This window comes from Callithrix jacchus, chromosome 22 (assembly GCF_049354715.1).
Source record: "Callithrix jacchus isolate 240 chromosome 22, calJac240_pri, whole genome shotgun sequence".
Lineage (NCBI taxonomy): Eukaryota > Metazoa > Chordata > Mammalia > Primates > Cebidae > Callithrix > Callithrix jacchus.
In genome coordinates, this window is record NC_133523.1 from 36,633,695 (window position 1) to 36,660,686 (window position 26,992).

The 26,992-nt window shown below is 51.2% G+C and overlaps 2 protein-coding genes across 20 annotated transcripts; one reads left to right on the forward strand and one right to left on the reverse strand.

Moving 5' to 3' along the window:
* Positions 1 to 360: 360 nt before the first annotated feature.
* Positions 361 to 10,797, reverse strand: B9D2 (B9 domain containing 2). 2 transcript variants are annotated; one of them, XM_008988067.5, is made up of 5 exons: positions 10,582 to 10,797; positions 10,270 to 10,364; positions 10,078 to 10,169; positions 6,303 to 6,428; positions 361 to 955 (listed from the first exon to the last, which is right to left on the reverse strand). In XM_008988067.5, the coding sequence occupies exons 3-5, from the start codon at positions 10,163 to 10,165 to the stop codon at positions 642 to 644; spliced, it is 528 nt and encodes a 175-aa protein (XP_008986315.1). In that variant the 5' UTR covers positions 10,166 to 10,169; positions 10,270 to 10,364; positions 10,582 to 10,797; the 3' UTR covers positions 361 to 641. The 2 variants fall into 2 exon arrangements, with proteins under 2 accessions (XP_008986315.1, XP_054105534.1); XM_054249559.2 differs by lacking the exon at positions 10,582 to 10,797 and adding an exon at positions 9,613 to 9,719 and having other exon boundaries at positions 10,270 to 10,465.
* Positions 10,571 to 26,627, forward strand: TMEM91 (transmembrane protein 91). 18 transcript variants are annotated; one of them, XM_035284502.3, is made up of 5 exons: positions 10,571 to 10,624; positions 20,321 to 20,417; positions 23,665 to 23,903; positions 25,480 to 25,629; positions 26,259 to 26,627. In XM_035284502.3, the coding sequence occupies exons 3-5, from the start codon at positions 23,694 to 23,696 to the stop codon at positions 26,415 to 26,417; spliced, it is 519 nt and encodes a 172-aa protein (XP_035140393.1). In that variant the 5' UTR covers positions 10,571 to 10,624; positions 20,321 to 20,417; positions 23,665 to 23,693; the 3' UTR covers positions 26,418 to 26,627. The 18 variants fall into 18 exon arrangements, with proteins under 18 accessions (XP_035140393.1, XP_078215935.1, XP_054105535.1 ...); XM_078359809.1 differs by having other exon boundaries at positions 26,407 to 26,627; XM_054249560.2 differs by having other exon boundaries at positions 26,430 to 26,627.
* Positions 26,628 to 26,992: the final 365 nt, after the last annotated feature.

Below are 26,992 nucleotides of genomic sequence, written 5' to 3' on the forward strand. Positions count from 1 at the left end.
CGGCTCCGAGGGGGGTCCCTTCAGCCCTGGGGGGAAAGGGGCGGGCACCCCGGCTCCGCCCCACAAACAGGGTGCTGCCTCCTGGCGGCCAAGCGCCACCAAAGCGGGTGCTCCAGATGCGCTGTGGTTTTGCCGGGCGGTATGGGTCACCAGAGAAAGAGGACCAGGCGCAGAAGGCTTAATCCGGGGGATGAGACACAGGGCAGCCAACTGGGAGAGGGTGACCCAGAATGGGAAGAGTGTGAGGCTGAGGCACAGGCTGGGGAAGAGGGTCTGTCACGGTGGGGGCCTGGGAAGGGTGTCAGTGGGAGGAGGAACAACAGGACACCAGAGAAATGGAGGAGTCAGGAGGCAGACACCTGTAAGAATTGTTCTCCTTTACTGAACACCTCCCTTGTGCCAAGCAGCCTCTTGACCCAACATCCTGCGACCCTACACATTTACTGTCCCCAACTTACAGATACAGAAACTGGGTCCAGAGTGAGCCAGAGGTCCTTGAAAGGACAGAAGCAGAGCTATATCTTAGCTGGGGTCAGCTCTGATGGTCTCCAGAGTCCATGCTCTTGACCCCTGTGCCATCCTGCCCTTCACGGGGAATCCAGGAGTGCAGGTGATGGTGGCGGCGTTGGAGGCAGGGTCCCTCAGCACTCAACGCCGTAGCGGTCGAAGTGGCGCAGCAGCAGGCTGATCTCCAGGTGCACGGTGCCACCAGCAGCTGTGTGCAGGCGATAGCGGTCGGCACCACTGTAGATGGTGTCCCCATGCAGCAGCTGCGGCCCTCCACCCACAAAAGCCCGTGCCAGCTGTTCCCGCCAACTGCCAAGGGGCCGCCATGTGGGACAGGCCAGCTGGTGGGTGCCTGGGCTGCTGGGCACATGGCAAAATCCATAGCCTGCAAGCTGGCAGCGGCCAAAGCTGTCCTGGGACCACACCTGGAAATGGAGCCGGGGCCAGCCTGTAGGAAAGGAGGGAGAGGGGACAGAAGGGATGGGTGGGGACCAGCCTCCTGCCCCTGATTCCCTCCTCCTCAATGCCCACTGGGCACCCCAGGGCCAGTCCCTTCCTCTCTGGGTTTCTGTCCTAGGGTTTCCAACCCAGCCTCCTTTTTAGGCTCCCACCCTCTCATCTACCCTCACACAAAGGCCAAACAGATCTTTACAAATCGATGTTACTCACCCTGCTCAAGATCCTTCCATAGCTCCCCAGTGCCCTTGGTACAAAGCTCAAGCTTCTTGACATTCAAGACCCTTCTCATCAGGCCTCTGTTGACTTTCCTCTCTGTGGTCGCCTCCTCCGTGACCCCATGTTAGGGCAGCCCATTGCTCTTCCAGTCCCCAGGTCACCATCGTGGGCCTTGTCAGGGACGCCTCCTGCCTTCCCTCCCCAAGTCCCTGCCCTGTTCTCTTTGGGCCCAGGGCCTTGCCTTCTTTCTTGCCTTTCTCTCTCTCTTTTTTTTTTTTTTTTTTAAGTAGAGATAGGATTTCTCCATGTTGGCCAGGCTGGTTTCAAACTCCTGACCTCAGGTGATCTGCCCGCCTTGGCCTCCCAAAGTGTTGGGATTACAGGCGTGAGCCATGGTGCCCGGCCTTTCTTGCCCTTCTCTAATCCACCTTCCACCTGGCATATGAAAGCATCTTTCTTTTCTTCTTTTTTCTTTTTTTGAGATGGAGTCTTGTTCTGTAACCAGGCTGAAGTGCAATGGTGTGATCTTGGCTCACTGCAACCTCCAACTCCCCGGTTCAAGCAATTCTCCTGTCTCAGTCTCCCAAGTAGCTGGGATTACAGGTGTGCACCCGCACGCCAGCCAATTTTTGTATTTTTATAGAGATAGGGTTTCACCATGTTGGTCAGGATGGTCTCAATCTCTTGACTGCATGGTCCGCCCGCCTCGGCCTCCCAAAGTGCTGGGATTACAGGCACAAGCTACCACTCCTGGCCTCTGGAAGCATCTTTCTCTCCTTCCATAGCTCTGCCCATGTCCTCAGAACACAGTTCAGCTCCTCAGTCTGGTAGTCAAAGCTCTTGGAGATCCAGCCCCCATCTCATGTCATGCTGAGCCCCTTCCCCTGTGCTAGGCCCCGTTCTAGCTAGTAGGGGACATGGCGAACATGAACATGGATGGCAGACAAAAATTCCTGCCCCTGTGAAGCTGATATCCTAGACAACCAATGTAGTAAATAAGCAAATTCCAGGGGTAAATCAGTTGGTGGTAATTGGTGTAGAGAAAAACAGAGTTGGTTAGGGCGAGGGTGGGGATGCTGCCTTAGCAAGGAGCGGACCAAGGAAGCTTCACTAAGAAGGTGGCATTTGAGCAAATGCTAAAAGGAAGGGATGCAGGCTGGGAGTGATGGCTCACGCTTGTAATCCTAGCACTTTGGGAGACCGAGGCGGGTAGCTCATGAGGTCAGGAGTTCAAGACCAGCCTGACCAACATGATGAACGCCGTCTCTACTAAAAATACAAAAATCAGTCAGACGTGGTGGTGCGCGCCTGCAGTCCCAGCTACTCGGGAGGCTGAGGCCGGGGAATCACTTGAACCTGGGAGGCGGAGGTTGCACTGAGCCAAGATCACGCACCACTGCACTCCAGCCTGGGCAAGACTCCATCTCAAAAAAAAAGGAAGGAAGGGAGTAGGCCGTGTGGATATCTAGAGGAAGAGTGCTCCCAGCCAGAGGCAACAGCTTGTGTCAAGGCCCTGAAGGGGGAGTGTCTGGTGGGGATGGTATGGCTGGAGCCCCGATGGAATGCAGCTGGTGGGGACAGCACAGCCAGAGCAGAACGAGGTGGGGAGAAGGGATGGAGGTGCCAGCCAGGCTGTTCAGAGCCTTGGGATGCATGGTAAGACTTTGGCTTTTTTTTTCTTCTTTTTAAATTTTATTTATTTATTTTTTATTGAGACAGGGTTTCACCATGTTGCACAGGCTGGTCTTGATCTCCTGACCTCTGGTGATCCACCGGCTCCAGCCTCCCAAAATGCTGGAACTAAAGGCATTAGCTGCCACACCCGGCCGACTTTGGCTTTTACCCTGAGTGAAAGGGGGACTAGGGGATGGTCTGAGCAGAGATGGGACCTGACTTACGTGTTCACAGGGTCCCAGCTGCATGTGGGGTGCAGACGAGGGGGTTAGAGAAGGGGGCCCCGAGGCGAGGTTGCTGTCATAGCCCAGGTGAGAGATGAACTTGGACAGATCAAGGTGCAGGGCAAGAAAAGAGGTGAGAAGTGGGATGTAAGATGTATTTCAAGAGTAGAGGCAGTAAGATTTCCTGATGGAGGCTTGAGTAAAGAGAAAGCAAGGCTGGTGCCACCACTGGGGGAGTAGGGTCCCCAAGAGATGAAAGGTTAGAGCTTCCCACCTCACCCACACAGCACCCAGAAAGATTTTTTTTTTCCCCAGCTCCAGCTTAAAGGACAGAAAGATTATTTAAAAGTGAAATCTCAGGCCAGGCTCAGTGGCTCACACCTGTAATCCCAGCACTTTGGGAGGCCAAGGTGGGTAGATCACGAGGTCAAGAGTTTGAGAGCAGCCTGGCCAACATAGTGAAACCCCAACTCTATAAATAAATAAATAAATAAATAATTTTTTTTTTTTTTAAAAAGGTGAAATCTCGGCCAGGCCCAGTGGCTCACGCCTATAATCCCAGCACTTTGAAAGGCTGAGGCAGGTGGATCACCTGAGGTTGGGAGTTTGAGACCAGCCTGACCAACATGGAGAAAGCCCGACTCTTCTAAAAATACAAAATTAGCTGGGAGTGGTGGCACATGCCTGTGATCCCAGCTACTGGGGAGGCTAAGGCAGGAGAATCACTTGAACCTGAGAGGTAGAGGTTGCAGTGGGCCGAGAGCACTCCAGTCTGGGCAACAAAAGTCAAACTGCATCTCAAAGACAAAAAGTGAAATCTTGGGGCCGAGCGCGGTAGTTCACGTCTGTAATCCCAGCACTTTGGGAGGCCGAGGCGGGTGGATCACGAGGTCGAGAGATCGAGACCAACCTGGTCAACATGGTGAAACCCCGTCTCTACTAAAATACAAAAAATTAGCTGGGCATGGTGGCGCGTGCCTGTAATCCCAGCTACTCGGGAGGCTGAGGCAGGAGAATTGCCTGAACCCAGGAGGCGGAGGTTGCGGTGAGCCGAGATCGCGCCATTGCACTCCAGCCTGGGTAACAAAAGCGAAACTCCGTCTCAAAAAAAAAAAAAAAAAAAAAAAAATTAGCTGGGCATGGTGGCGCGTGCCTGTAATCCCAGCTACTCGGGAGGCTGAGGCAGGAGAATTTCCTGAACCCAGAAGGTGGAGGTTGCGGTGAGCCGAGATCGTGCCATTGCACTCCAGTCTGGGTAACAACAGTGAAACTCCGTCTCAAAAAAAAAAAAAAAAAAAAAAGGTGAAATCTTAGCCAGGCATGGTGGCTCATGCCTGTAATCCCAGCACTTTGGAAAGCCGAGGCAGGCAGATCACCTGAGGTCAGGAGTTTCAGACCAGCCTGACCACTATGGTGAAACCCCATATCTACTAAAAAAAAAAATGCAAAAATTAGCCAGGTGACACACAGCTGTAGTCCCAGCTACGCAGGAGGCTGAGGCAGGAGAATTGCTTCAATCCAGGAGGCAGAGGTTGCAGTGAGCTGAGATCTTGCCACTGTACTCAAGGTGGGCAATAGAGTGAGACTCTGTCTCAAAAAAAAAAAAAAGAAAGAAAGTGAAATTTTGCTTGTCCATCACCTGCTCTGGCTCCCAGGTGCCTTCAGGAGATGGCTTCAGCTCCTCAGCCTGGCATTCAAGGCCCTGCATGGCTTGTCCCCTGCTACCTTTCCCCCCTGCTGTCCTGCTCTCCCTTGGTCCACTAGATGCCCTTGGCATACTCTCCCCTTTGAGCCTTCCACACGCAGCTCTCTCTGCCTGGAACCTTCTGTGTTTCTGCCTTATTAGCTCTAATGGCCCTTCACAGCAAAGCTCAGAAGCCCCCTCCTCCAGGCATCCCTCTCTGACCTCCCTGACAGAGTCAGGCACCTCCTCTGGGCTCCCACAGCCTCTCCAAATCACCTATCTTAGTCCTGCACACTTTGGCATACCACTGTCTGGAGAGAGGATTGTCCCCCTCCATAGGATGGTTGGCCCTGTGAGGACAGGGCTGGGGGGTGCTGTCTTGATTCCCAGTGTCGCTCTGGCATCACCCAACGCAGGCTGGATACAGGGCAGGCACCAGGTAAACATCCTTTTTTTTTTTTTGAGACAGAGTCTTGCTCTGTCACCCAGGCTGGAGTGCAGTGGTGTGATCTCAGCTCACTGCAACCTCTGCCTCCCAGGTTCAAGCAATTCTCCTGCTTCAGCTTCCCGAGTAGCTGGCATTACAGGCACACGTCACCACGCCTGGCTAATTTTTATATTTTTAGTAGAGATGGGGTTTCGATCTCTTGACCTTGTGATCCACCCACCTCAGCCTCCCAAACTGCTGAGTTTACAGGTGTGAGCCACTGCACCTGGCCTAAACATTCTTTAAATTGGTGAAATATATGGCACATTTACCTAGGCTATTTCTCAGAATCAACTTGTCTTCAGGAGCCCACATTTTCTACCAGAAAGGTTTTCTGGGCTGGGCACAATGGCTCATGCCTGTAATTCCAGCACTTTGGGAGGCCAAGGTGGGCAGATCACAAAGTCAGGAGTTCGAGACCAGCCTAACCAACATGGTGAAACATCTCTACTAAAAATACAAAAATGAGCCAGGCATGGCAGTGCATACCTGTAATCCCAGCTACTCAGGAGGCTGAGGCAGGAGAATCACTTGAACCCAGGAGGTGGAGGCTGCAGTGAGCCAAGATCACACCATTGCACTCCAGCCTGGGAAACAAGAGTGAAACTCTTGTCTCCAAAAAAAAAACCAGAAAGGTTTTCTGAAGCAGCTCCTCCCCCAGTACTCACTTCCCCTTTGCGCAGCGCTCCATTTTCAAGCTGAGGATTCCTTCCTAGAGAACCAGCCCTTGCCGCTCTTAGACCCTGCCTCCCAGCTTCCTCTGTATTGGAGACTCTTGGTTCATCTCTTTACTTGAATGCCACCTCCCCTCCCACCCTGACCCCCACCTTCCCATCTCCCCCTCCAACCTGGCCTCAGCCCTAATCCTACAAACTATTGAGCAGGCCTGGGAAAGCCTTAGCTCAGCCTCTCCAGGGCCAGACTTGGCTGCCAAAGGCACCCATGTGGTATGCGGAGCAGGGACAGGTCTTGGTGTTCCCAGCCCCAGGGACTTCAGATGCTACTGGCCCCCTCCCCTCAGCCTGGCCCCGAGCCCAGGGGTAGTACTCACCTTGAAGACCTTTGGTGGCAAAGTGCAGGTCGATGGGGTGGGACCAGTAGGCCATTTCCCCTATCTGGGGGGTGTCCACCTGCGTCTGGCCCTCCCGCACACCTGATAGGAGCTTCCACGCTGCCCCTGCAATGAGAGCCAGGACACAGAGGGGTGGGAGGCAGCCTATGGGAAGGGGATGCTGCCGTGGCTACAGGACTGTGTATCTCTGTGGCATCTGCTCGTAGGGCTTACGAAGCATGAACTCTGGAGCCAAATATCTGGGTTCAAATCCTGGCATTACTTCTTCCTGCCTGTGCAACCTTAGGCAAGTTACCTTTCTCTGCCTTAGTCTTCGCATCTGTAAAATGCGTGAGTAATAATGCAATCCTCATTGTCTTCACTTGTTTTCTTTTTTTTTTTTTTGAGGCAGAATCTCGCTCTGTTACCAGGCTGGAGTGCAGTGGCACAAACTCGGCTCACTGCAACCTCCACCTCCCAGGTTCAAGTGATTCTCCTGCCTCAGCCTCCCGAGTAGCTGGGACTATAGGCACACACCACACACCCAGCTAATTTTTGCATTTTTAGTAGAGATGGCGTTTCACTTTGTTGGCCAGAATGGTCTCGATCTCCTGACCTCGTGTTCCGCCCGCCTTGGCCTCCCAAAGTGCTGGGATTACAGGAGTGAGCCACCACACCCAGCCTACCGCACCCCGCCTGTTTTCTGTTACTCGTAACATAATATCCAAAACTGGGTAATTTATAAAGAAAAGGAATTTCTATCTCACAATTATGGGAGATTGACTGAGGTGGAGGGGTCCCATCTGGTAAGAGCCTTCTTGCTGGGGGGACTCTCCGAAGATTCCCAAGGCTAGTGTGTCAACATGCCACTCAGGTTTCTCTTTCTCATTTTATACAAAGCCACCAGTTCCTCTCCCATGATAACGAAGTCATCCATTAACCCATTAATCCATGAACAGATTCATCCATTCATGGGGGTTCTGAAGGGATGAATCACCTCTTAAAGGCCCTACCTCTTAATACTGCCACATTGGGGATTCAACTCATTCAACGTGCGTTTTGGAGGGAACACACATTCAAACCACAGCACTCATAGTTTGGTGAGACAATTAAGTGAATTAATATAAAGCCCTTGGAACACTGCAGGGGGCATGGTGAATGTGGGATAAGGCTTCAATATCATCTTTTTTTTTTTTTTTTTTTTGAGACGGAGTTTTGCTCTCGTTACCCAGGCTAGAGTGCAATGGCGTGATCTCGGCTCACCGCAACCTCCGCCTCCTGGGTTCAGGCAATTCTCCTGCCTCAGCCTCCTGAGTAGCTGGGATTACAGGCACACGCCACCATGCCCAGCTAATTTTTTGTATTTTTAGTAGAGACGGGGTTTCACCATGTTGACCAGGATGGTCCCGATCTCTTGACCTTGTGATCCACCCACCTTGGCTTCCCAAAGTGCTGGGATTACAGGCGTGAGCCACCACACCCGGCCCTCAATATCATCTTACTATTCTCACCCCACATTCACAAGCCTAGTCCAAGGATACCCTCCAGAAGCACATCCTAAGCACATGTAACAATTTAGATGCTACTAAGGGGTGATGATAGTTAAAATGCACCGAGTGGCGGGGCGCGCTGGCTCATGCCTGTAATCTCAGCACTTTAGGAGCTCGAGGCAGGCAGACCATGAGGTCAGGAGTTTGAAACCAGCCTGACCAACATGGTGAAACCACGTCTCTACCAAAAATACAAAAATTAGCTGGGTGTGGCGGTGTGTGACTGTATTCCCAGCTACTCAGGAGGCGGAGGCAGGAGAATCGCTTGAACCCAGGCGGCAGAGGTTGCAGTGAGCCGAGATCATGCCATTGCACTCCAGTCTGGGCAACAGAGTAAAACTCTTGTCTCAAAAAAAGAAGTAGGAAAAAAAGAAAAATGCACTGAATACTTACCAAATTGTATATGCTCTGCTAAGCACTTTAGGCGATGCATTCCTTTAATCGACCCTATAGGATTCTTCATCCCCTCCTCACCCCCTAGTTTACAGACTCTCCACCATGGCCTAAATGGCCTGGCTCTTGCTCCCCTCCCGGAGTTCATCTCCCATCACTCTCCCCCGCCCTCATCACCCTCAGGCCTCACTGGTCCCACTTCTGTCTCCCCACCTCAGGGCCGTCGCACTTGCTGTTCCCCCTGCCTAGAAAGCTCTGCTCCTGGGTGTCCCCATCCCTAGCTTGTTTTCATCCTTCAGGGCTCAGCTCACATGCCACTTCCACAGAGGAGTACTCCCTGTCCCTCTTCTCCAAACACAGGTCCCTGTCACATCATTTTTTTCATCCTAGCACTTACCACTGTCTGTAATCACGGTGTTCCTTTTTTTTTTTTTTGAGAGTCTCACCCTGTCTCGAACTTCAAACTCCTGACCTCATGATCTGCCCGCATCAGCCTCCCAAAGTGCTGGGATTACAGGCATGAGCCACTGCGTCTGGCCTCTTTTTTTTTTAATTTGGAGACAAAGTCTCCCTCTGTGGAGTGCAGTGGCACAATCACAGCTCACTATGGCCTCAACCTCCCAGGCTCAAGCAATCCTCCCACCTCAACCTCCCAAGTTGTTGGGACCACAGGCATGTACCATCATGCCCTGCTACTTTTTTATTTTTTGTAGAGACAGGGGTTTCCCTATGTTGCCCAGGCTGGTCTCAAACTCCTGAGCTCAACTGATCCTTCTAACTCAGCCTCCCAAAGTTCTGGGATGGGGTGAGTCACCATGCCCAACTGCACTCATTTCTTTTATTTATTTATTTTTGAGAGAGTCTCGCTCCATCACCCAGGCTGGAGTGCAGAGGCAGGATCTCAGCTCACTGTAACCTCTGCTTTCCAGGTGCAAGTGATTCTCCTGCCTCAGCCTCCTGAGTAGCTGAAATTACAGGCACCAGCCACCATGACCAGGTAATTCTTCTGTATTTTTAGTAGAGACGGGGTTTTACCATGTTGGCCAGGCTGGTCTTGAACTTCTGACCTCAAGTGATCTGCCCACTTCAACCTCCCCTAGGCCAAGGTTGCATTAACAAGCAATAACTGGTTTTGAACCCAGGCAGTCTATGCTTTTAACCTCAACCCTGTGCTGCTTCTTAGCTGCTATCAGCTTCACTTTCAGACAAGGAAACTGAGGCTCAAAGAGGTCAAGTCCAAAGATCTCCAATTAATAGGTGGGGAGTCAGTATTTAAAACCAGATCTGGCAGTCCATGGACCTAACCATTACACTATACCATGACTCTACAGGGTCTCAGCTGGGGAAGCATGAAAAAAACGACTTACCTGGGGCATGATGACTCAGTAATCCCAGCACTTTGGGAGGCGGAGGTGGGTGGATTGCTTGGGCCCAGGAGTTCAAGACCAGCCTGGGCAACATAGCAAGTCCCTGTCTGTACAAAAAATAAAAATATTAGCCAGACTTGGTGGTGCATGCCTGTAGTTCGAGCTTCTCAGGAGGCTAAGGTGAGAGGATCACTAGAGCCCGAGAGTTGGAAGCTGCAGTGAGCTATAATCACACCACCTTCCTCCAGCTTGGGCGACAGAGAAAGAGCCTGTCTGTCCCCACTCCCCTCCAAAAAAAGACAAGAGCTTGAGACTCAGGTGGACAGGGTGTGGGCTGGGACTGGAGTACTCAGAGCTGATGGAAGATGAGGTTAAGACGCTACATTAAGGGGTCGAGGAAGGAGCGTGCAGCCTCTAGGCTAAGGGTCTTGGTGTGGAAATGAACCAGGCCCTGGGGGGGGATACCTGTGTGGATGCCCCACTTGCAGAAGAGGCTACTTTCCGAGAAACCGCTGGCCCCCATGATCTGCCCGATCACATGCACCTCAGCCATGGCCCTGGGAGTAAAAATATAATCACAACCCTGTGAGGTGAGTGTATTATCTCCATTTGATGGGGGAGGGGGGGGCGCCGAGGGAGCGGGGAACTGAGCCTCACCAGATAAACGGTAGTACTAGGATTCCAAGCTACCTTCGTCAAACCCCTGGGGCTGACGTCTTGGCCACAGATGCTAATTGGCAACGCAGGAAAGCCTGGAAAAAATGAGGGAACCCTTGTCTGGGGAGCCAGTATTTAATTCTGCAAAGTCTAAAATAACTTCTTTGGGTTCAATTCCGCTGAAGGCCCCGCCCACGAGCGCAAAATCCCCGCCTCCCCCGACCACCCCCCCCAGCTCCATAAGGCGCATGCGTTATGAGTTCATGGCCGCCTTAGCCCCGCCTCTAGGCATCGCGCATGCGTTATTCCTACCTTGGCGCCCTTAACGGTTAGGAGACGCGAACGCGGTAACGAGGTTTGTAGTTCGTGGGTTTGACTTGTCCTTTTCTCTGCGGGCGCCGACCGGGCTTGGCTCGCGCCTCTCCCAAGACCTTCCTGTCTGCGAGAGATGGAAGCCGCAATATTTCTGCGGTCGCGCTCGTCTTCGGTTCCCTGGTTGTTGCTGGGGCAACAGCAGGCTCCTCCCCTGGCTTTGTACCCGCCCTGCGCGCCACTGATTGGTGCTAGCCGTTCGGGGGTTGGGGGGGAGGGTGGGGTCGGGTGAAGCTATGATGGACATTTTCCTCTTCTCGCTCCGTTTTGGGAAAATAGCATCCCTCCAGCCGCGGCAAAGGATTCCGCCATTTTGGGCGTGGCGAGAAAGCTGCCATCTTGAGTGTGGCTGAGGAAGTTTGAGTGTAGTTTCTCCTAGCTATAGTCTTTACCAAAAAAGCTGATCCCTCACCGCTTCGTGCTCCGCCCACCCCTCCTTGCTCCAACCCACCTAAGAGCTCTCTATGGTCTGGGATCACAAATCAGAGACTTGAGCCAGGACCAAGGGGGAATTCCTTCTAGGACCTCTTGTACATCCCCTGCCTTGTAACTGGAAAACAAAGCAAAAAAAAATCCTCATTCTGAGAGTGGAGAAGTTGGGAAGTGGGTTCCATTTCCGTTTTAAGAGTTCCTCTAGGCTTCTCAAGGTCTGATAAGTCCAACGTCCTTCTCGGAACTACTACCTAGTTCACTGTTACTGCTTGATTCCGAGCAAGGAGCCGTTGGGATAGCGAGGAGAAATGAGGAACTTAGATCCCCTTATTTGCAGAAAATCCTCTTTCCTATTGATTTTTCAATAAAGAAATGGAGATGTTATGCCTGGATGCCATCCTAGATGCCATCCTAGATGCCATCATTTCCCGCATCCAGCCAGTCATCAGGTCCCATCAAAGGGTCTCTGTCACCCAAGCTGGAGTACGGTGGCTCCATCACAGCTCACTGCAACCTCTTAACTTCTGAGTTCAAGGGGTCCTCCTGCCTCAGCCTCCCAGTAGCTGGGATCACAGACATACGCAATCACAGCTGGCTAATTCTTTTTTATTTTTTTTTAAGAGAGGGAGTCTTGCCGGGCACGGTGGCTCAGGCCTGTAATCCCAGCTAGTCGGGAGGCTGAGGCAGGAGAATTGCTTGAACCGGGACCCAGGAGGCAGAGGTTGCAGTGAGCCGAGATCGCGCCACTGCACTCCAGCCTGGGGTACAGAGCGAGACTCCGTCTCAAAAAAAAAACACAGATGGAGTCTTGCTGTGTTGCCCAGTCTTGTCTTGACCTCCTGGACTCTAGCAGTCCTCCCAGTTTGCCCTCCCAAACTGTTGGGATTACAGACTGAGCCACCCAGCCTGGCCAATAGATACAAGTATTTAAAAGCTACCATTGGCTAGGCGCAGTGGCTCATGCCTGTAATCTCAGCCCTTTTGAAGGCTGAGGCAAGAAGAGCTCTTGAGGCCAGAAGTTCAAATATAGCAAGACCCCATCCCTACAAAAATTAACGCGTATATCTGCTAGTGAAATAGTCCATTGAATTGTTTAATATAAATGTTATCCTATTGAAATGTTGCCCCTTCCTTATAATTTTGTTTTTGTTGTTGTTGTTTGGGTATTTTTTTTTTTTTTTTTTGAGGCAGACTCTCCCGCTGTCACCCAGGCTGGAGTGCAATGGCGTAATTTCAGCTCACTGCAATCTCTACCTAACAGGTTCAAGCGATTCTTCTGTCTCAGCCTCCTGAGTAGCTGGGATTACAGGTGCCCACCACTATGCCTGGCTAATGTTTGTATTTTCAGTAGAGATGGAATTTCACCATGTTGACCAGGCTCCTCTTGAACTCCTGGCCTTGTGATTTGTCTGCCTCAGCCTCCCAAAGTGCTGGGATTACGGGCATCAGACACCTTTCTCGGCCCCAGCGACTTATTGTATTTTTTTTGAGACAGAGTCTTGCTCTGTTGCCCAAGCTGGAGTGAGCCACTGCACCCAGCTGAAATTTCACTTTTAAATGATGTTTCTTTCCTTTAAGCTGGAGCTGGGGAAACAAACAAACAAAAGATCTTGGCCAGAAGTGGTGGCTCACGCCTATAATCCCAGCACTTTGGGAGGCCTAGGTGGGCGGATCATGAGGTCAGCAGTTCGAGACAAGCCTGGCCAAAATGGTGAAACCCTGTCTCTACTGAAAATACAAAAATTAGCTGGGCGTGGTGGTATGCACCTGTAATCCCAGCTACTCGGAGGCTGAGGCAGGAGAATTGCTTGAAGCTGAGAGGCGGAGTTTTCGCTGAACTGAGATTGAGCCATTACACTCCAGCCTGGGCAACAAGAGAGAAACTCCGTCTCAAAATAAAAAAAAAAGAGAATGAAAGAAATACATCCTAAATCCCCCCACTTCTCTTCTCACCTCTATCTCACCCAGTACCTTCATCTGTCCAAGTTCATCTCTCACCTGGACTATGACAGGAACCTTGTCTCTGGGACCCCCTTCCCCAGCCCACCTAGTCTGTATCCTGCATGCAGCTGGGACCCTGTGAACAGCTAAGTCAGGTCCCATCTGCTCAGACCCCTCCAGTGGTCCCCATTTCACTCAGGGCAGAAGCCAAAGTCTTCCCACGTATCCCAAGGCTCTGCACAACGTGGCTTACACCTCCTACCTAATTTTTGTATTTTTAGTAGAGATGGGGTTTCACCATGTTGGCCAGGCTGGTCTCAAACTGCTGACCTCAGGTGATCCGCTCACCTTGGCCTTCCAAAGTGCTGGGATTATAGGCACGAGCCACCGGGCCTGGCTGGGGTCTTCATTCCGAAGGCTCCCATGTATCCATGTTAAATAAAAGAAAAAAAATTATTGTCCACCATAAATAATGAGATTCAGAAAATCTGATTAAGGCCAGGTTCACTGGTTCATGCCTGTAATCCCAGCACTTTGGGAGGCTGAGGCAGGTGAAGGTCAGGGATTCCAGACCAGCCTGGCCGACATATAGTGAAAGCCTATCTCTACTAAAAAATACAAAAACTAGCTTGGGCGTGCTGACACACGCCTGTAATCTCAGCTACTTTGGAAGCTGAGGCAGGAGAATCACTTGAACCTGGGAGGTGGCGGTTGTGGTGAGCAGAGATTGCCCCACTGCACTCCAGCCTGGATGACAGAGCAAGACTCCCAGTCTCAAAAAGGAAAAAAAAAGAAAATATGATTAACTATAGAATTTATTCCAGGCTACAAGGCCAGTATGTATGTTAACAGCAGTTTCATTAGCCTGCTAGGCTGCAAGGAAGATTGCGTTCACATTCTGTGAGGAGGAGGAATATTCATTCTTTCTTTTTTCTTGAGATAAGATCTTGCTCTATTATCCAGGCGGAACTGCAGTGGCACAATCACAGCTCACTGCAGCCTCGAACTCCCAGGCTCAAGCCTCCCACCTCAGCCTCACCAGTAGCTGGGACTACAGGCATGTGCCACCATGCCCAGCTAATTTGTTAATATATTAGTATATTTTTCTGTAGAAATGTGGTCTCACTATGTTGCCCAGGCTTGTCTCAAACTCCTGGGCTCAAGTGATCCTCCCACTTTGCCTCCCAAAGTGCTGGGATTATAAGTGTGAGGCCACAGCGCCTGGGCTAGGGGCAATGTTCTGAGGTGATCTTATCTCTGGTACTGCTTGGTCATTCTTAATCAGTTACAGGAAAAAGCAGAAGTTGTAACTGCATGCTACGTGACTCAGGCTACATAGCAACATTCCTCTCAAGGCTCAGAATAAATTATTTAAAGTTCCAACAGCTTTAATGTTTGAATGATCTAACTTCACATTATCAAAAGTTGGCCAGACCTGGTGGATCATGCCTTTAATCCCAGCACTTTGAGAGGCCCAAAGGCCAGAAGTTCCAGACCATCCTAGGCAATATAGTGAGACCTCCATCTCTGCAAAAACATTTTTAAATTAAAAAAAAAAATAGCAGGGCATGGTGGTGCATGCCTATAGTCGCATCTACTCAGGAGGATGAGGCAGGAGGATTGCTTGAGCCCAGGAGTTTGAGACTGTGGTGAGCTGTGATCATGCCGAGGTACTTTAGCCTGGGTGACAGAGGGATAACCTGTCACCTTTTTTGTTTGTTTTTTCGAGAAAGTGTCTCACTCTGTGGGCCGGGCCAGAGTGCAGTGGTGTGATCTTGGCTCATTGCAACGTCTGCCTCCTGGGTTCAAGCAATTCTCCTGCCTTAGCTTCCCAAGTAGCTGGGATTATAGGCATGTGCTACCACACCTGGCTAGTTTTTGTATTTTTAGTAGAGACAGGTTTCACCATGTTGACTGGGCCAGTCTTGAACTCCTGATCTCAGGTGATCCACCCACCTCGCCCTCCCAAAGTGCTGGGATTACAGGTATGAGCCATGGTGCCCGGCCTGAAGCTGTTTTAAAATATATCCACAGATTCTTGGGCAGCCCACTTTCAGTATGTGGAACCTAATTCTCCTCCCCTTCAATGTGGTTAGTTCTTGGAATTTGCTTTTGACCAATAGAATATGGAGCTGGGCACAGTGGTTCACACCTGTAATCCCAGCACTTTGTGAGACTGAGGTGGGCAGATTGCTTGAATCCAGGAGTTTGAGAGCAGCTTGGGCAACATGACGAAACGCTGTCAGAACAAAATATACAAAAAATGAGCTGGGTGTGGTGGCAGGCCCCTGTGGTCCCAGCTACTCTGGTAGTTGAGGTGGGAGGATTGCTTAGGCTGAGGGTTTGAGGCTGCAGGGAGCTAACTGGCACAGCACTCCAGCCTGGGCAACTGAATGAGACCCTTTCCATAAAACAAAATGCTTTTAAGCCAAGTATGGTGCACAGCCAGTAGTCCCGGCTAGTTTGCTAGTTTGCTGCTGTTGTTTTGAGACAAATTTTCACTATTGTTGCCCAGGCTGGAGTGTAATGGTGCAATCTCTGCTCTCTGCAACCTCTGCCTCCTGGGTTCGAGAGATTCTCCTGTCTTAGCCTTCCTTACCACTCCTAACTTTTAATTGTGGTAAAATACACATTTACCCAATTGTGGTTAAAAAAAAAAAAATCAGCTGGGGTGGTGAGCGCTTGTAGTCCCAGCTACTCAGGAGGCTGAGGCACGAGAATTGCTTGAACCCAGGAGGCAGAGGTTGCAGCGAGCCGAGATTGTGCCACTGCACTCCAGCCTGGATGACAGAGTGAGACTGTCTCAAAACAAACAAACAAACAAAAAACCTCAACTTTTAATTGTGGTAAAATACACATTTACCATCTTAACTATTTAAAACTGTATTGTTGGGCATGGTGGCTCAAGCCTGTAATCCCAGCACTTTGGGAGGCCGAGGCAGGTGGATCACGGACCATCCTGGTCAACATGGTGAAACCCTGTCTCTACTAAAAATACAAAAAATTAGCTGGGCATGGTGGTGCATGTCTGTAATCCCAGCTACTCAGGAGGCTGAGGCAGGAGAATTGCCTGAACCCAGGAGGTGGAGGTTGCGGTGAGCCCTGATCGCACCATTGCACTCCAGCCTGGGTAACAAGAGCGAAACTCTGTCTCAAAAAAAAAAAAAATAGTGTTAAGTGCATTTACATTGTTGTGCAACCAGTCTCCACAACTATTTTCATACTTTTTTGCAAACTAAACACATTTTTTAAAACAAAACAACTCTCCTATTCCCACCTCTCTTCCCCAGCTCCTGGTAATCGCTATCCTATTTTCTTTTTTTATTTATTTTTTGAAATGAAAGTCTTACTCATAGCCCAGGCTGGAGTGTAGCAAAGTGATCCTGGCTCACTGCAACCTCCGCCTCCTGGCTCCAAGCAGTTCTCCTGCCTCAGCCTCCCAAGTAGCTGGAATTACAGGTGCCCACCATCACGCCCAGCTAATTTTTGTATTTTTAGTAGAGATGGGGTTTCACCATGTTGGCCAGGCTGTACTCGAACTCCTAACCTCAGGTGATCTGCCCACCTTACCCTCCCAAAGTGCTGGGATTACAGGAGTGAGCTGCTGTGCCTGGCCTGTTTTTTATTTTTATTTATTTATTTATTTTTTAAGACGGGGTTTCACCATGTTGGTCAGACTGGTTTTGAACTCCCGACCTCAGGTGATCCACCCGCCTTGACCTCCAAAGTGCTTGGATTACAGGCGTGAGCCACCACGCCCAGCCAGTTTTTTATTTTTTTGAGACAGGGTCTTGCTCTGTCATCCAGGCTGGAGTGTTGTGGTAAGATCTCAGCTCACTGCAACGTCTCCCTCACAGGTTCGAGCAATTCTTGTGCCTCAGCCTCCTGAGTAGCTGACATTACAGGCATGCGCTACCACACCTGGCTAAATTTTGTATTTTTAGTAGAGACCGAGTTTTGCCGTGTGTGCCAGACTAGTTTTGAACTCCTGACCTCAGGTGATCCACCCACCTTGGCCTCCCAGAATGCTCGGATTACAGGTGTGAACCACTCAGCCTGGCCCACTATCCTATTTTCTATCTCTGCGAGTGTGAGTACTCTGAGGACCTCATGTAAGTGGAATCCTACGGTATTTGTCCTCTTCTGACTGGATTATTTCACTTAGCCTAGTGTCCTCGGGGTCATCCAGGTTGTAGCATGCAACAGGATTTCTTCCTCCCCAACCCTTGTTGTCTTGACTTAGAGCCTTGCTCTGCCACTTGGACTATAGTACAGTGGCCATCATAGCAACTCCTGGATTCAAGTGATCCTCCCACCTCAGCCTTCCACGTAGCTGGGACTGCAGGTGTGTGCCACCGTGCTCGACTTTTTTTTTTTTTTAAGTTTTAAAGTCGGAGGGACAAGGAGGGCTCAGTGGTTCACACCTGTAATCACAGCACTTTGGGAGGCTGAGGTGGCAGGGGGCGGGGCGGGGGGGGGGATCACCTGAGGCTAGGAGTTCGAGACCAGCCTTGGTAACATGGTAAAAACCTGTCTACTAAAAATACAAACATTAGTCAGACGTGGTTGCACATGCTTGTAATCCAAGCTTCTCCGAGGCTGAGGCAGGAGAATCACTTGAACCTGGGAGGCAGAATTTACAGTAAGGTGATATCACGCCACTGCACTCCAGTCTGGGCAACAAAGTGATACTTCCTTTCAAAAAAAAAAGTTGACTGGGCGAGTTGGCTCACACCTGTAATCCCAGTTCACAGGTGTGAACCACTGAGCCCTCCTTGTCCCTCCGACTTTAAAACTTAAAAAAAAAAAAAAAAGTCGAGCACGGTGGGAGGCCGAGGCGGGAGGATCACGAGGTCAGGAGATGGAGACCATGCTGGCCAATATGGTGAAACCCTGTCTCATTGCAAATTGCTTGAACCAGGGAGTCAGAGGTTGCAGTGAGCCCAGATCGCGCCACTGCACTCCAGCATGGTGACAAAGCAGGACTCCATCTCAAAATAAAAAAAGAAAATGTTTTGGAGAGATGGGAGTCTTACTTTGTTGCCCAGGCTGGTCTGGAACTCTGGGCTCCGGCGATCATCCTTCGGCCTCTTGAAGTGCTGGGCTTACAGGCATGAGCCACTGTAGCTGGCCAGCACTTAATTTTATTGTTATTATTTCTTTGCTTTTTCATAACATTGATGTTTTGAAGGTTACAGGCCACCTCCTTTATTGAATTATTTTTGTTTTTTGAGATGGAATCTTGCTCTGTCACCTAGGCTGGAGTGCAGGGGCATGATCTCGGCTCACAGCCACCTCTGCCTCCGAGGTTCAAGCGATTCTTCCACAGCCTCCTGAGTAACTGACACTACTACAGACATGTGCCACCATGCCCAGCTAATTTTTGTACTTTTGGTAGAGACGGGGTTTCACCACATTGGCCAGGCTGGTCTCAAACTCCTGACCTCGTGATCCGCCTGCCTTGGCCTCCCAAAGTGCCGGAATTACAGGCATGAACCACTGCCCGTGGCCCAGGCCACATCCTTTATAGAGTGTCCCTCATTTTGGCTTTGTTTCATGTTTTGTTATTATTAGAATCAAGTTATACATTTTGGCAGCAAAACCAAAGAATATGTGTCTCCCTCTTTGCCTGACATCAGAGGCACATAAGGTCAATTTGTCCTGTTAATGGTGATGTTAACTTGTATCATCTGGTTTATGTGATGTCTGCCAGTATTTCCCATTAATACTATCTTTTTTTTATTGCAGTAAGTAATCTGGGAGAAGATACTTTGAGAGTAAATAAATATTTTGTTCTTTTTTTTTTATTTGAGATACAATCTCACTCTGTCACTGGAGTGTAATGACACGATCTGAGCTCACTGCAACCTCCGCCTCCCGGGTTCAAGCGATTCTCGCACCTCAGCCTCCTGAGTAGCTGGGATTACAGGCATTCACCACCATGCCTGGCTAATTTTTTTTTTTTTTTTTTTGACACAGAGTCTTGCTCTGTTGCCAGGCGACAGGCTGGAGTGTAGTGGCGCAATCTCAGCTCACTGCAACCTCCACCTCCCAGTTCAAGCAATTCTCCTGCCTCAGCCTCCTGAGTAGCTGGGACTCCAGACGAGCACCACCACACCCAGCTAATTTCTGTATTTTAGTAGAGATGGGATTTCACTATGTTGGCTAGGATGGTCTGGACCTCTTGACCTCGTGATCTGCCCACCTCGGCCTCCCAAAGTGCTGGGATTACAGGGGTGAGCCACTGCGCCCGGCCTGCTAATTTTGTATTTTTAGTAAAGACAGGGTTTCTCCATGTTAGTCAGGCTGGTCTTGAATTCCCGACCTCAGGTGATCCACCCATCTCAGCCTCCCAAAGTGCTGAGATTATAGGCATGAGCCACTGCTCACGGCCTTAATTTTTTTTTAAATTGTTTTTGGTGCGGTGGCTCATGCCTATAATCCCAACACTTTGGAATGCCAAGGCAGGCAGATCACTTGAAGTTAGGAGTTTGAGACCAGCCTGGGCAACATGGTGAAACCCCATCTCTACTAAAAATGCAAATTTAGCCAGTTGCGGTGGCAGGCACCTATAATCCCAACTACTTGGGAGGCTGAGGCGGAAGAATGGCTTGAACCTGGGAGGTGGAGGTTGCTGTGAGCTGAGATCGTGTCACTGCACTCCAGCCTCGGTGACTGGGGTCTTGCTATGTCACTTAGGCTGGTTTTGAAGTCCTAGGCTCAAGCAGTTCTCCCTCTTCAGCCTCCCAAAGTGCTGGGATTATAGGCATGAGCCACCGCACCCGGCCTGTGGTATGTTTCATAGTAATATGAAAATAATTAGAGCAAGGTTGAGATAGAGAGTAACAGGACATCCCTCCTGGGTAAAACAGTCCTGCCCCCTCACACTCTCATCTACCCTCCCGTGGGTCTCCCTTCTACTGTCGTCTGCCAGAAACTGAGCCAAGTGCACTTGCAGACGCCATCTGTTCTCTCTGGGAGTGGGGCTGGTGCCAGCTCCAGCATCTGGACTCTTGGCACAGAGCCCTGGAGCCCTGGAGCGAGGGAACTCCGGCCCCACAAAGACCGGGGAATCCTCCAATCTGGTGTGACAGAGGGCTTCTGGGAAGGAAGGCCAATGTGAGGCTCCCTGAAGGAGGTAGAGGCTTGCAAGATAAGGAGAGTCTTGTAATCAGTCCGAAGGAGATGGATGTAAATGATAATATTAATAAGTACCATCAAATGCATTCAGAGTGCTTTCTCTGCCAGCCTTTGGATGAATGTTGGATATTTGTTCTTTTTAATTTTTAATTTTTCTATTTCCTAGGCAGCTCCTGAAACAAAATAGGTTCAGAGAGGCTCCCAATGTTGGACATTTGGTGTTGCACCAACTCCAAGTACTCCACATATGTTATCACATAGAGGTGAGGAGCATTATCCCCATTTTGCAGGTGAAGAATTTGGTGTTTAGAGAGGGGAAGGCATTGTCTAGAGGCCACACACTCAGTGCCTTGAACCTGGAAAGGGGCCTGGCGCGGTGGCTCAGGCCTGTAATCTCAGCACTTTGGGAGGCTGAGGTGGGTGGATCACCTGAGGTCAGGAGTTCGAGACCAGCCTGACCAACATGGAGAAACCCTGTCTCTAAAAATACAAAATTAGCTGGGCGTGGTGGTGCATGCCTGTAATCCTCGGTACTTGGGAGGCTGAGGAAGGAGAATCACTTGAACCCAGGAGGTGGAGGTTGCAGTGAGTAGAGATGAAGCCATTGCACTCCAGCCTGGGCAACAAGAGTGAAACTCCATCCCCACTGCCCCCCCCCCCCAAAAAAAAAAGAGCCTGGAAAGGAACCCAGGTCTGTGGTCTGTGTGGCTCCAAATGCTGACTCATGAACATTACTCGTACCACATGACAATCAGAGCGTCAACCTACTGGACCCCACTCCTGAGCCTTCTTTCCCTAGAAGCTCCCACCCCACCTGCCTCTGCTTCCTCCTTGCTCATTGACTCAGCAAGGGCCGCAGGAGCCCTGGGTTACAATCTGCTGGGCTTGGTACCAGCTGTTTACTGTGGCCAAGTGAGCATACATCTCTGAGCCCCAGTTTATTTATCTGCAAAACAGGGAATGAAAACAAGCCAACCCCTCAGCAACCCCCTCCCCCCCCAAAAAAAACCCCAAAACAAAATAGGCCAGGTGCAGTGGCTCACACCTGTAATCCCATCGCTTTGATCCCAGGAGTCTGAGGCTGCGGTGAGGATCATGCCACTGCATTCCAGCCTGGGCAACAGAGCAAGACCCTGTCTTTTAAAAACTAAAAAAATCTGGCCCGGCCTGGTGGCTCACGCCTATAATCCCAGCATTTTGGGAGGTGAGGTGGGCAGATCATGAGGTCAGGAGTTCGAGACCAACGTGGCCAACATGGCAAAATTTTGTCTCTACTAAAAATACAAAAATTAGCTGGTCGTGGTGGCATGTGCCTGTAATTCTAGCTACTCGGGAGGCTGAGGCAGGAGAATCGCTTGAAGCGGGGAAGCGAAGGTTGTGGTGAGCCAAGATCACACCTCTGCACTCCAGCCTGAGCGACAGAGCGAGACTCCCTCTCAAAAAAAACCAAACCAAAACAAAAACAAAAAACCAAAGTAAAATAGCAATGACAAGGACCAAAAAAAAAAAAAAAAAAAACCCAAAAAGCCGGAGCTACTGAGAGCAGGAATGAATGCGATGATAATTTAAACTTGGGCATAGTCTGCCCTCAATGAACTGATGCTGTGCCCTTAGGCAATTTATCTAACCTTGGCCTCCCGCGTGAAACAGAGGACAATAAACGATTGTGCCTCTTAGGGTTGTGCTGAGGAACACACGTGTATGTATGTTTATTTGCAAAGCACTTAGAGCGCACGGTCCTTGTTGCTGTTATTATTATTGGCTATTATTGCGCAAAGGGGAAGGGAGGCGGGACCAAGGCAGGAAGGCTCTGGAGAATCCGGGGCGCCCCCTTCTCCGGCAGCGCTTGGGCCTGGGCTCGCGGAGAAGGGGCTGTCATTCTCCAGGGATTTCCTGCCTGCTCCTGGACCCCGGGGAGTCGTGAGAACCTGCTCCCAGACGCTGAAGCTGACGTCGGCCTTCAGGGCCCCCTCGCCCGTCGCTGTGGAGGGGCGGAGCCTGGGAGGCTGTCGCCCCGCCCCATCCCCGCCCCCGCCCCCCTCGCGCTGCAGGCCCGGGGCGGTGAGACCCACTAGGAGCACAACGCTGGGTCCCCGCCCCTTGGGCAGCCAGACTCTGGGTGCGCTGTTTGCCCACCCCACCGGTGGCAGGGGCCGGGCGGGTGTCGGTGCGGGGGGTACAGGAGGCCCTGGCCTGTGATCGTGAGCGGTGAGTGATGGGCGGAGGTGAGGGGGCCACAGTCCCTCCCCTGGGTCTTGGAGCTGCGGGATGAGAGGGCAAAGCTTTGGCGAGGAAATTAAGGTTTGGAGTGAGCGGGCAGGAGGCGTGGGGGCCTCCCAGGGGGATCATAGGACGAGAAGAATATTCTTTCTGGTGGTGTTGAGAGTGTACCTGTATATGTGTGCTGGTTTGAGGGTGTTTATGGGGTGAGGTGTGCAAAGGAGGATTCTGGAGAGCTGGTGTGTGTGGGAGTTGTGTGGAGTCATGGGTGTGGGTGGCGCAGGGGAGGGGCGCCTGGGCCTGATGAGTGGGGCAGGCATGCAAGAGAAGTCATGGGAATAGGGGAGAGTGCTGGGTGCTTGTGTGCGTGTGCACACGTGTCTGTGGTTTGTGATGCAGCGGGGATTAGAATTGTGCAAGGAGTCAATTGAGATAAATGTGGAAGAAGGTTGGGTGCCTGAAAGGGTGTTTTTGGGGAGCTGATGTTTGGGGCAAATATACAAGGAGTCCTTTGGGAGCTGAATGTGTGGAGGTGGAGGCTGGGCTTGCCTAGATGGGCTCTGTGGCAGGGGACTTGAGGGGCAGGTCTACGAGACAGAGGAGGGGAATGTAGGCTAGAGTGAAGTTCCAGGCAGCACTGGGGGTAGGAGATGGCTGTGTGTGTACCTGGGAGGGGTTCATGGACCTGGATAGGTGGTCACAGTGTATGAACCTGGGATGGGTATGGGAGTGTTGGGGCATGTGAGTGTGTAGGGCAGAGTGCAACAGGTGCAACTTATTGGGGTAAGGGTGTGATGGGTATGTGGCTGTGCCTGAGAGAAATGCCCAGAAATTGGCCGAGTGCAGTGACTCACACCTGTAATTCCAGCACTGGGAGGCCAAGGCAGGTGGATCCCCTGAAGTCAGGAGTTGGAGACCAGCCTGGCTAACACAGTGAAACCCCATCTCTACTAAAAATCCAAAAATATTAGCCGGCCATGGTGGCAGGCACCTGTAGTCCCAGCTACTTGCGAGGCTGAGGCAGGAAAATCGCTTGAACTGAGGAGGTGGAGGCTGCAGTGAGTGGAGATCGTGCCATTGCACTCCAGCCTGGGTGACAGATGGAGACTCTATCTCAAAAAGAAAAAAAAAAATGCCCAGAATTGAATGTCCAGACCCCAGAGTTCTCTTTGTAACCTGAGGCCAATCTTTTTTTTCTCTCTGGGTCTCTCTAAAGCAAGGGATCAGGGGTTGAGTGAAGTGAGACTTTTACAACTTGACAACTTGACTTTTTCTTCCCCATACCCCTAGGAAACCCCTCCTGAAGTTTCCCCAAAGCCATGGACAGCCCTAGTCTGCGTGAGCTTCAACAGCCTCTGCTGGAGGGCACAGGATGTGAGACCCCTGCCCAGAAGCCTGGCAGGCATGAGCTGGGGTCCCCCTTAAGAGAGATAGCCTATGTCGAGTCCCTGAGGGGTTTGCAGTTCCTGTCACCACCTCTTCCCTCTGTGAGCGCTGGCCTCGGGGAACCAGGATCTCCTGATGTTGAGGTAGGAAGAGCAGGCCTTGGTGGAAGGCATGGGAAGGGGCTGGGGTGAGCCTGGCTACGGCCAGCATCTGGCAGGCTGACAGCTGCACAGATTCCCAACTGTGTGTTTGGGCTTCTGAGATTTCCAGTTATGGTTCTTGTTCTATGTCTCTCCCCGTTTCTTTAGCTTTTTCTCTCCAGATTTGTCTCTCATCTTTGTTGCCGGGCTTTTGGCTCTGTTTTTCCTCTGATCTCAGACACCACGGTTCTCTGTCTTCAAAGTGGATGCATTGCTGGCCTCTGTCCACCCTGCTCGCTTGTTCGCTCTCTTTCTCTCTCTCTCTCTCTCTCTCTGTGTGTGTGTGTGTGTGTGTGAGAGAGAGACAGGGTCTTGCTCTGTTGCCCAGGCTGGAGTGCAGTGGCTTCTATATGTGGTCTCTCCATGTGAGCTGTTTTGGGATTGCTTACAGCATAACAGCTTCAGGGCAGTCAGGCTACTTACATACCTCAGCCTGTAGCATTGAGTGTTGCAGCAAAGCAGAGGCTGCCTCACCTTTTCTGATTTCGCTTTGGGAGTCACGTAACATGACTTCCACCACATTCTGTTAATTACAAGTGAGTCATAAGCCTGCTCAAATTCAAGGGGATGGGACACAGAACTCATCCCTTGATGGGAAGGATATCAAAGTCACATGGTAAGAAAAGCATGTGGGGCTGGGCACGGTGGCTCATGCCTGTAATTGCAGCAATTTGGGAGGCCAAGGTGAGTGGACTGCTTGAGGTCAGGAGTTCAAGACCAGCCTGACCAATGTAGTGAAAGCCAGTCTCTACTAAAAATCCAAAAATTAGGCCAGGTGTGGTGGCTCACGCCTGTAATCCCAGCACTTTGGGAGGCCGAGGCAGGTAGATCACCTGAGGTCAGGCGGTTGAGACCAGGCTGGCCAACATGGTAAAACCCCATCTCTACTAAAAAAAAAAAGTCTGGGAGCAGTATCTCACACATGTAATCCCAGCACTTTGGGAGGCTGAGGTGGGCAGATCAGGTCAAAAGATTGAGACCAGCCTGGCCAAGATGGTGAAACCCTGTCTCTACTAAAAATACAAAAATTAGCTGGGCGTGGTGGCGCACTCCTGTAGTCCCAGCTACTCGGAGGCTGAGGCAGGAGAATCGCTTGAACCTGGAAGGTGGAGGTTGCAGTGAGCTGAGATTGCACCATCGCACTTCAGCCTGGCGACAGAGGAAAACTCGATCTCTAAATAATAAGTAAATAAATAAATAAAAATAAAAAATTTAGCCAGGTGTGGTGACAGGCACCTGTAATCCCAACTACTTGGGAGGCTGAGGCAGGAGAAACACTTGAATCTGGGAGGCAGAGATTGCAGTGAGCCGAGATCAAGCCACTGCACTCCAGCCTGGGTGATAGAGCAAAATTGTGTCTCAAACAAATGAACAAAAGCCCATCTCTGAGTATTTTCTTCTCTTTGTATCTCTGGGGAGGCCCTGGGGGCAGGTATTGGCCTTTGGGGGCCATGGTGAGCAGAGCACTGAGCAGGAAAGGTGGATGGAGATGCCCACCTGGGCACTTTCCTGCCCATAGGATATGTCATCTAGTGACAGTGACTCTGACTCGGATGGGGGCGGCCATCTCTCACCGTTCCTTCCCCACGACCACCTCGGCTTGGCTGTCTTCTCCATGCTGTGCTGTTTCTGGCCTGTGGGCATCGCTGCCTTCTGTCTAGCCCAGAAGGTCAGTGTATGTGTGGGACTGGGAGGGGACTGGGCATAAAAGAGAAAAATGCACCACAAAAACAGCTGTATACAAGGCGGGAATTCCGTTGAAAGGCAGTCCAGAGTGTTAGTTAAGAACCACCTGAAATCAAATGCTGAGTCTGCCACTCTGCAAGATTTTTGTTTGAGATGGAGTCTTGCTCGTTACCCAGACTGGAGTGCAATGGCACGATCTCGGCTCACCGCAAGCTCCGCCTCCTGGGTTCAGGCAATTCTCCTGCCTCAGCCTCCTGAGTAGCTGGAACTACAGGCGTGTGCCACCATGCCCAGCTAGTTTTTTATATTTTTAGTAGAGACGGGGTTTCACCTTGTTGACCAGGATGGTCTCGATCTCTTGACCTCGTGATCCACCCGCCTCGGCCTCCCAAAGTGCTGGGATTACAGGCTTGAGCCATCGTGCCCGGCCCTATTTTAATGTTTTATTAGGCACTCAGCATCCCCAGTGGCTCACCTATAGTAGGTGCTACATACCTGCTTTTGGAATACATATATGCATGAATGAATGGGTATGTTGGGTGGGGGAGGGACCAGGGGAAAGGTCTGGGGCTGAGGGGATGCCTGGGTCACTGCTGCCCACTGCCTCTACAGACCAACAAGGCTTGGGCCAAGGGGGACATCCAGGGGGCAGGGGCCGCCTCCCGCCGTGCCTTCCTGTTGGGGGTCCTCGCCATCGGGCTGGGCGTGTGCACATATGCGGCTGCCCTGGTGACCCTGGCCGCCTACCTTGCCTCCCGAGACCCGCCCTAGTTGCTCCTACAGCCCTCACTGTGAACCATGAGGCCGGCAGTCCAGCGAATCTGTGGGCAGAGAGTGGAGAATCTTGGTGGATGAGGCTGCGGCGGCAGCAGGAGCATCTAGAGATGGGAGCAAGCTGGACTGGAACCCCTCCCCTTCCTGGCCACCGCTCATCGGGCGGCAGCAACGTGAGATTAAACACCAGACACCCTTGCATCCAAACCAGAGCCTATTCGTGTGTGTGTGTCGGGGAGGATGGAAGGGGTTGGGGTGCTTGAGACCAAGAGGGGACCAACCGGTCAGGGTGATGAGCTGTGGTGGGCATCCATCCCAGGGTGCTTGCTCCCTGAGACCTGAGCTGGAGAAGGGGGAAAGAGGGTTTTGTTATTGTCGTTGTTGTTTTTGGGATGGAGTTTCACTCTGTCACTCACAGGCTGGAGTACAGTGGCACGATCTTGGCTCACTGCAACCTCCACCTCCCGGGTTCAAACCATTCTGCCTCAGCCTCCAGAGTAGCTGGGATTACAGGCACCTGCCACCACGCTCAGCTAATTTTTGTATTTTTAGTAGGCAGGGTTTCACTATGT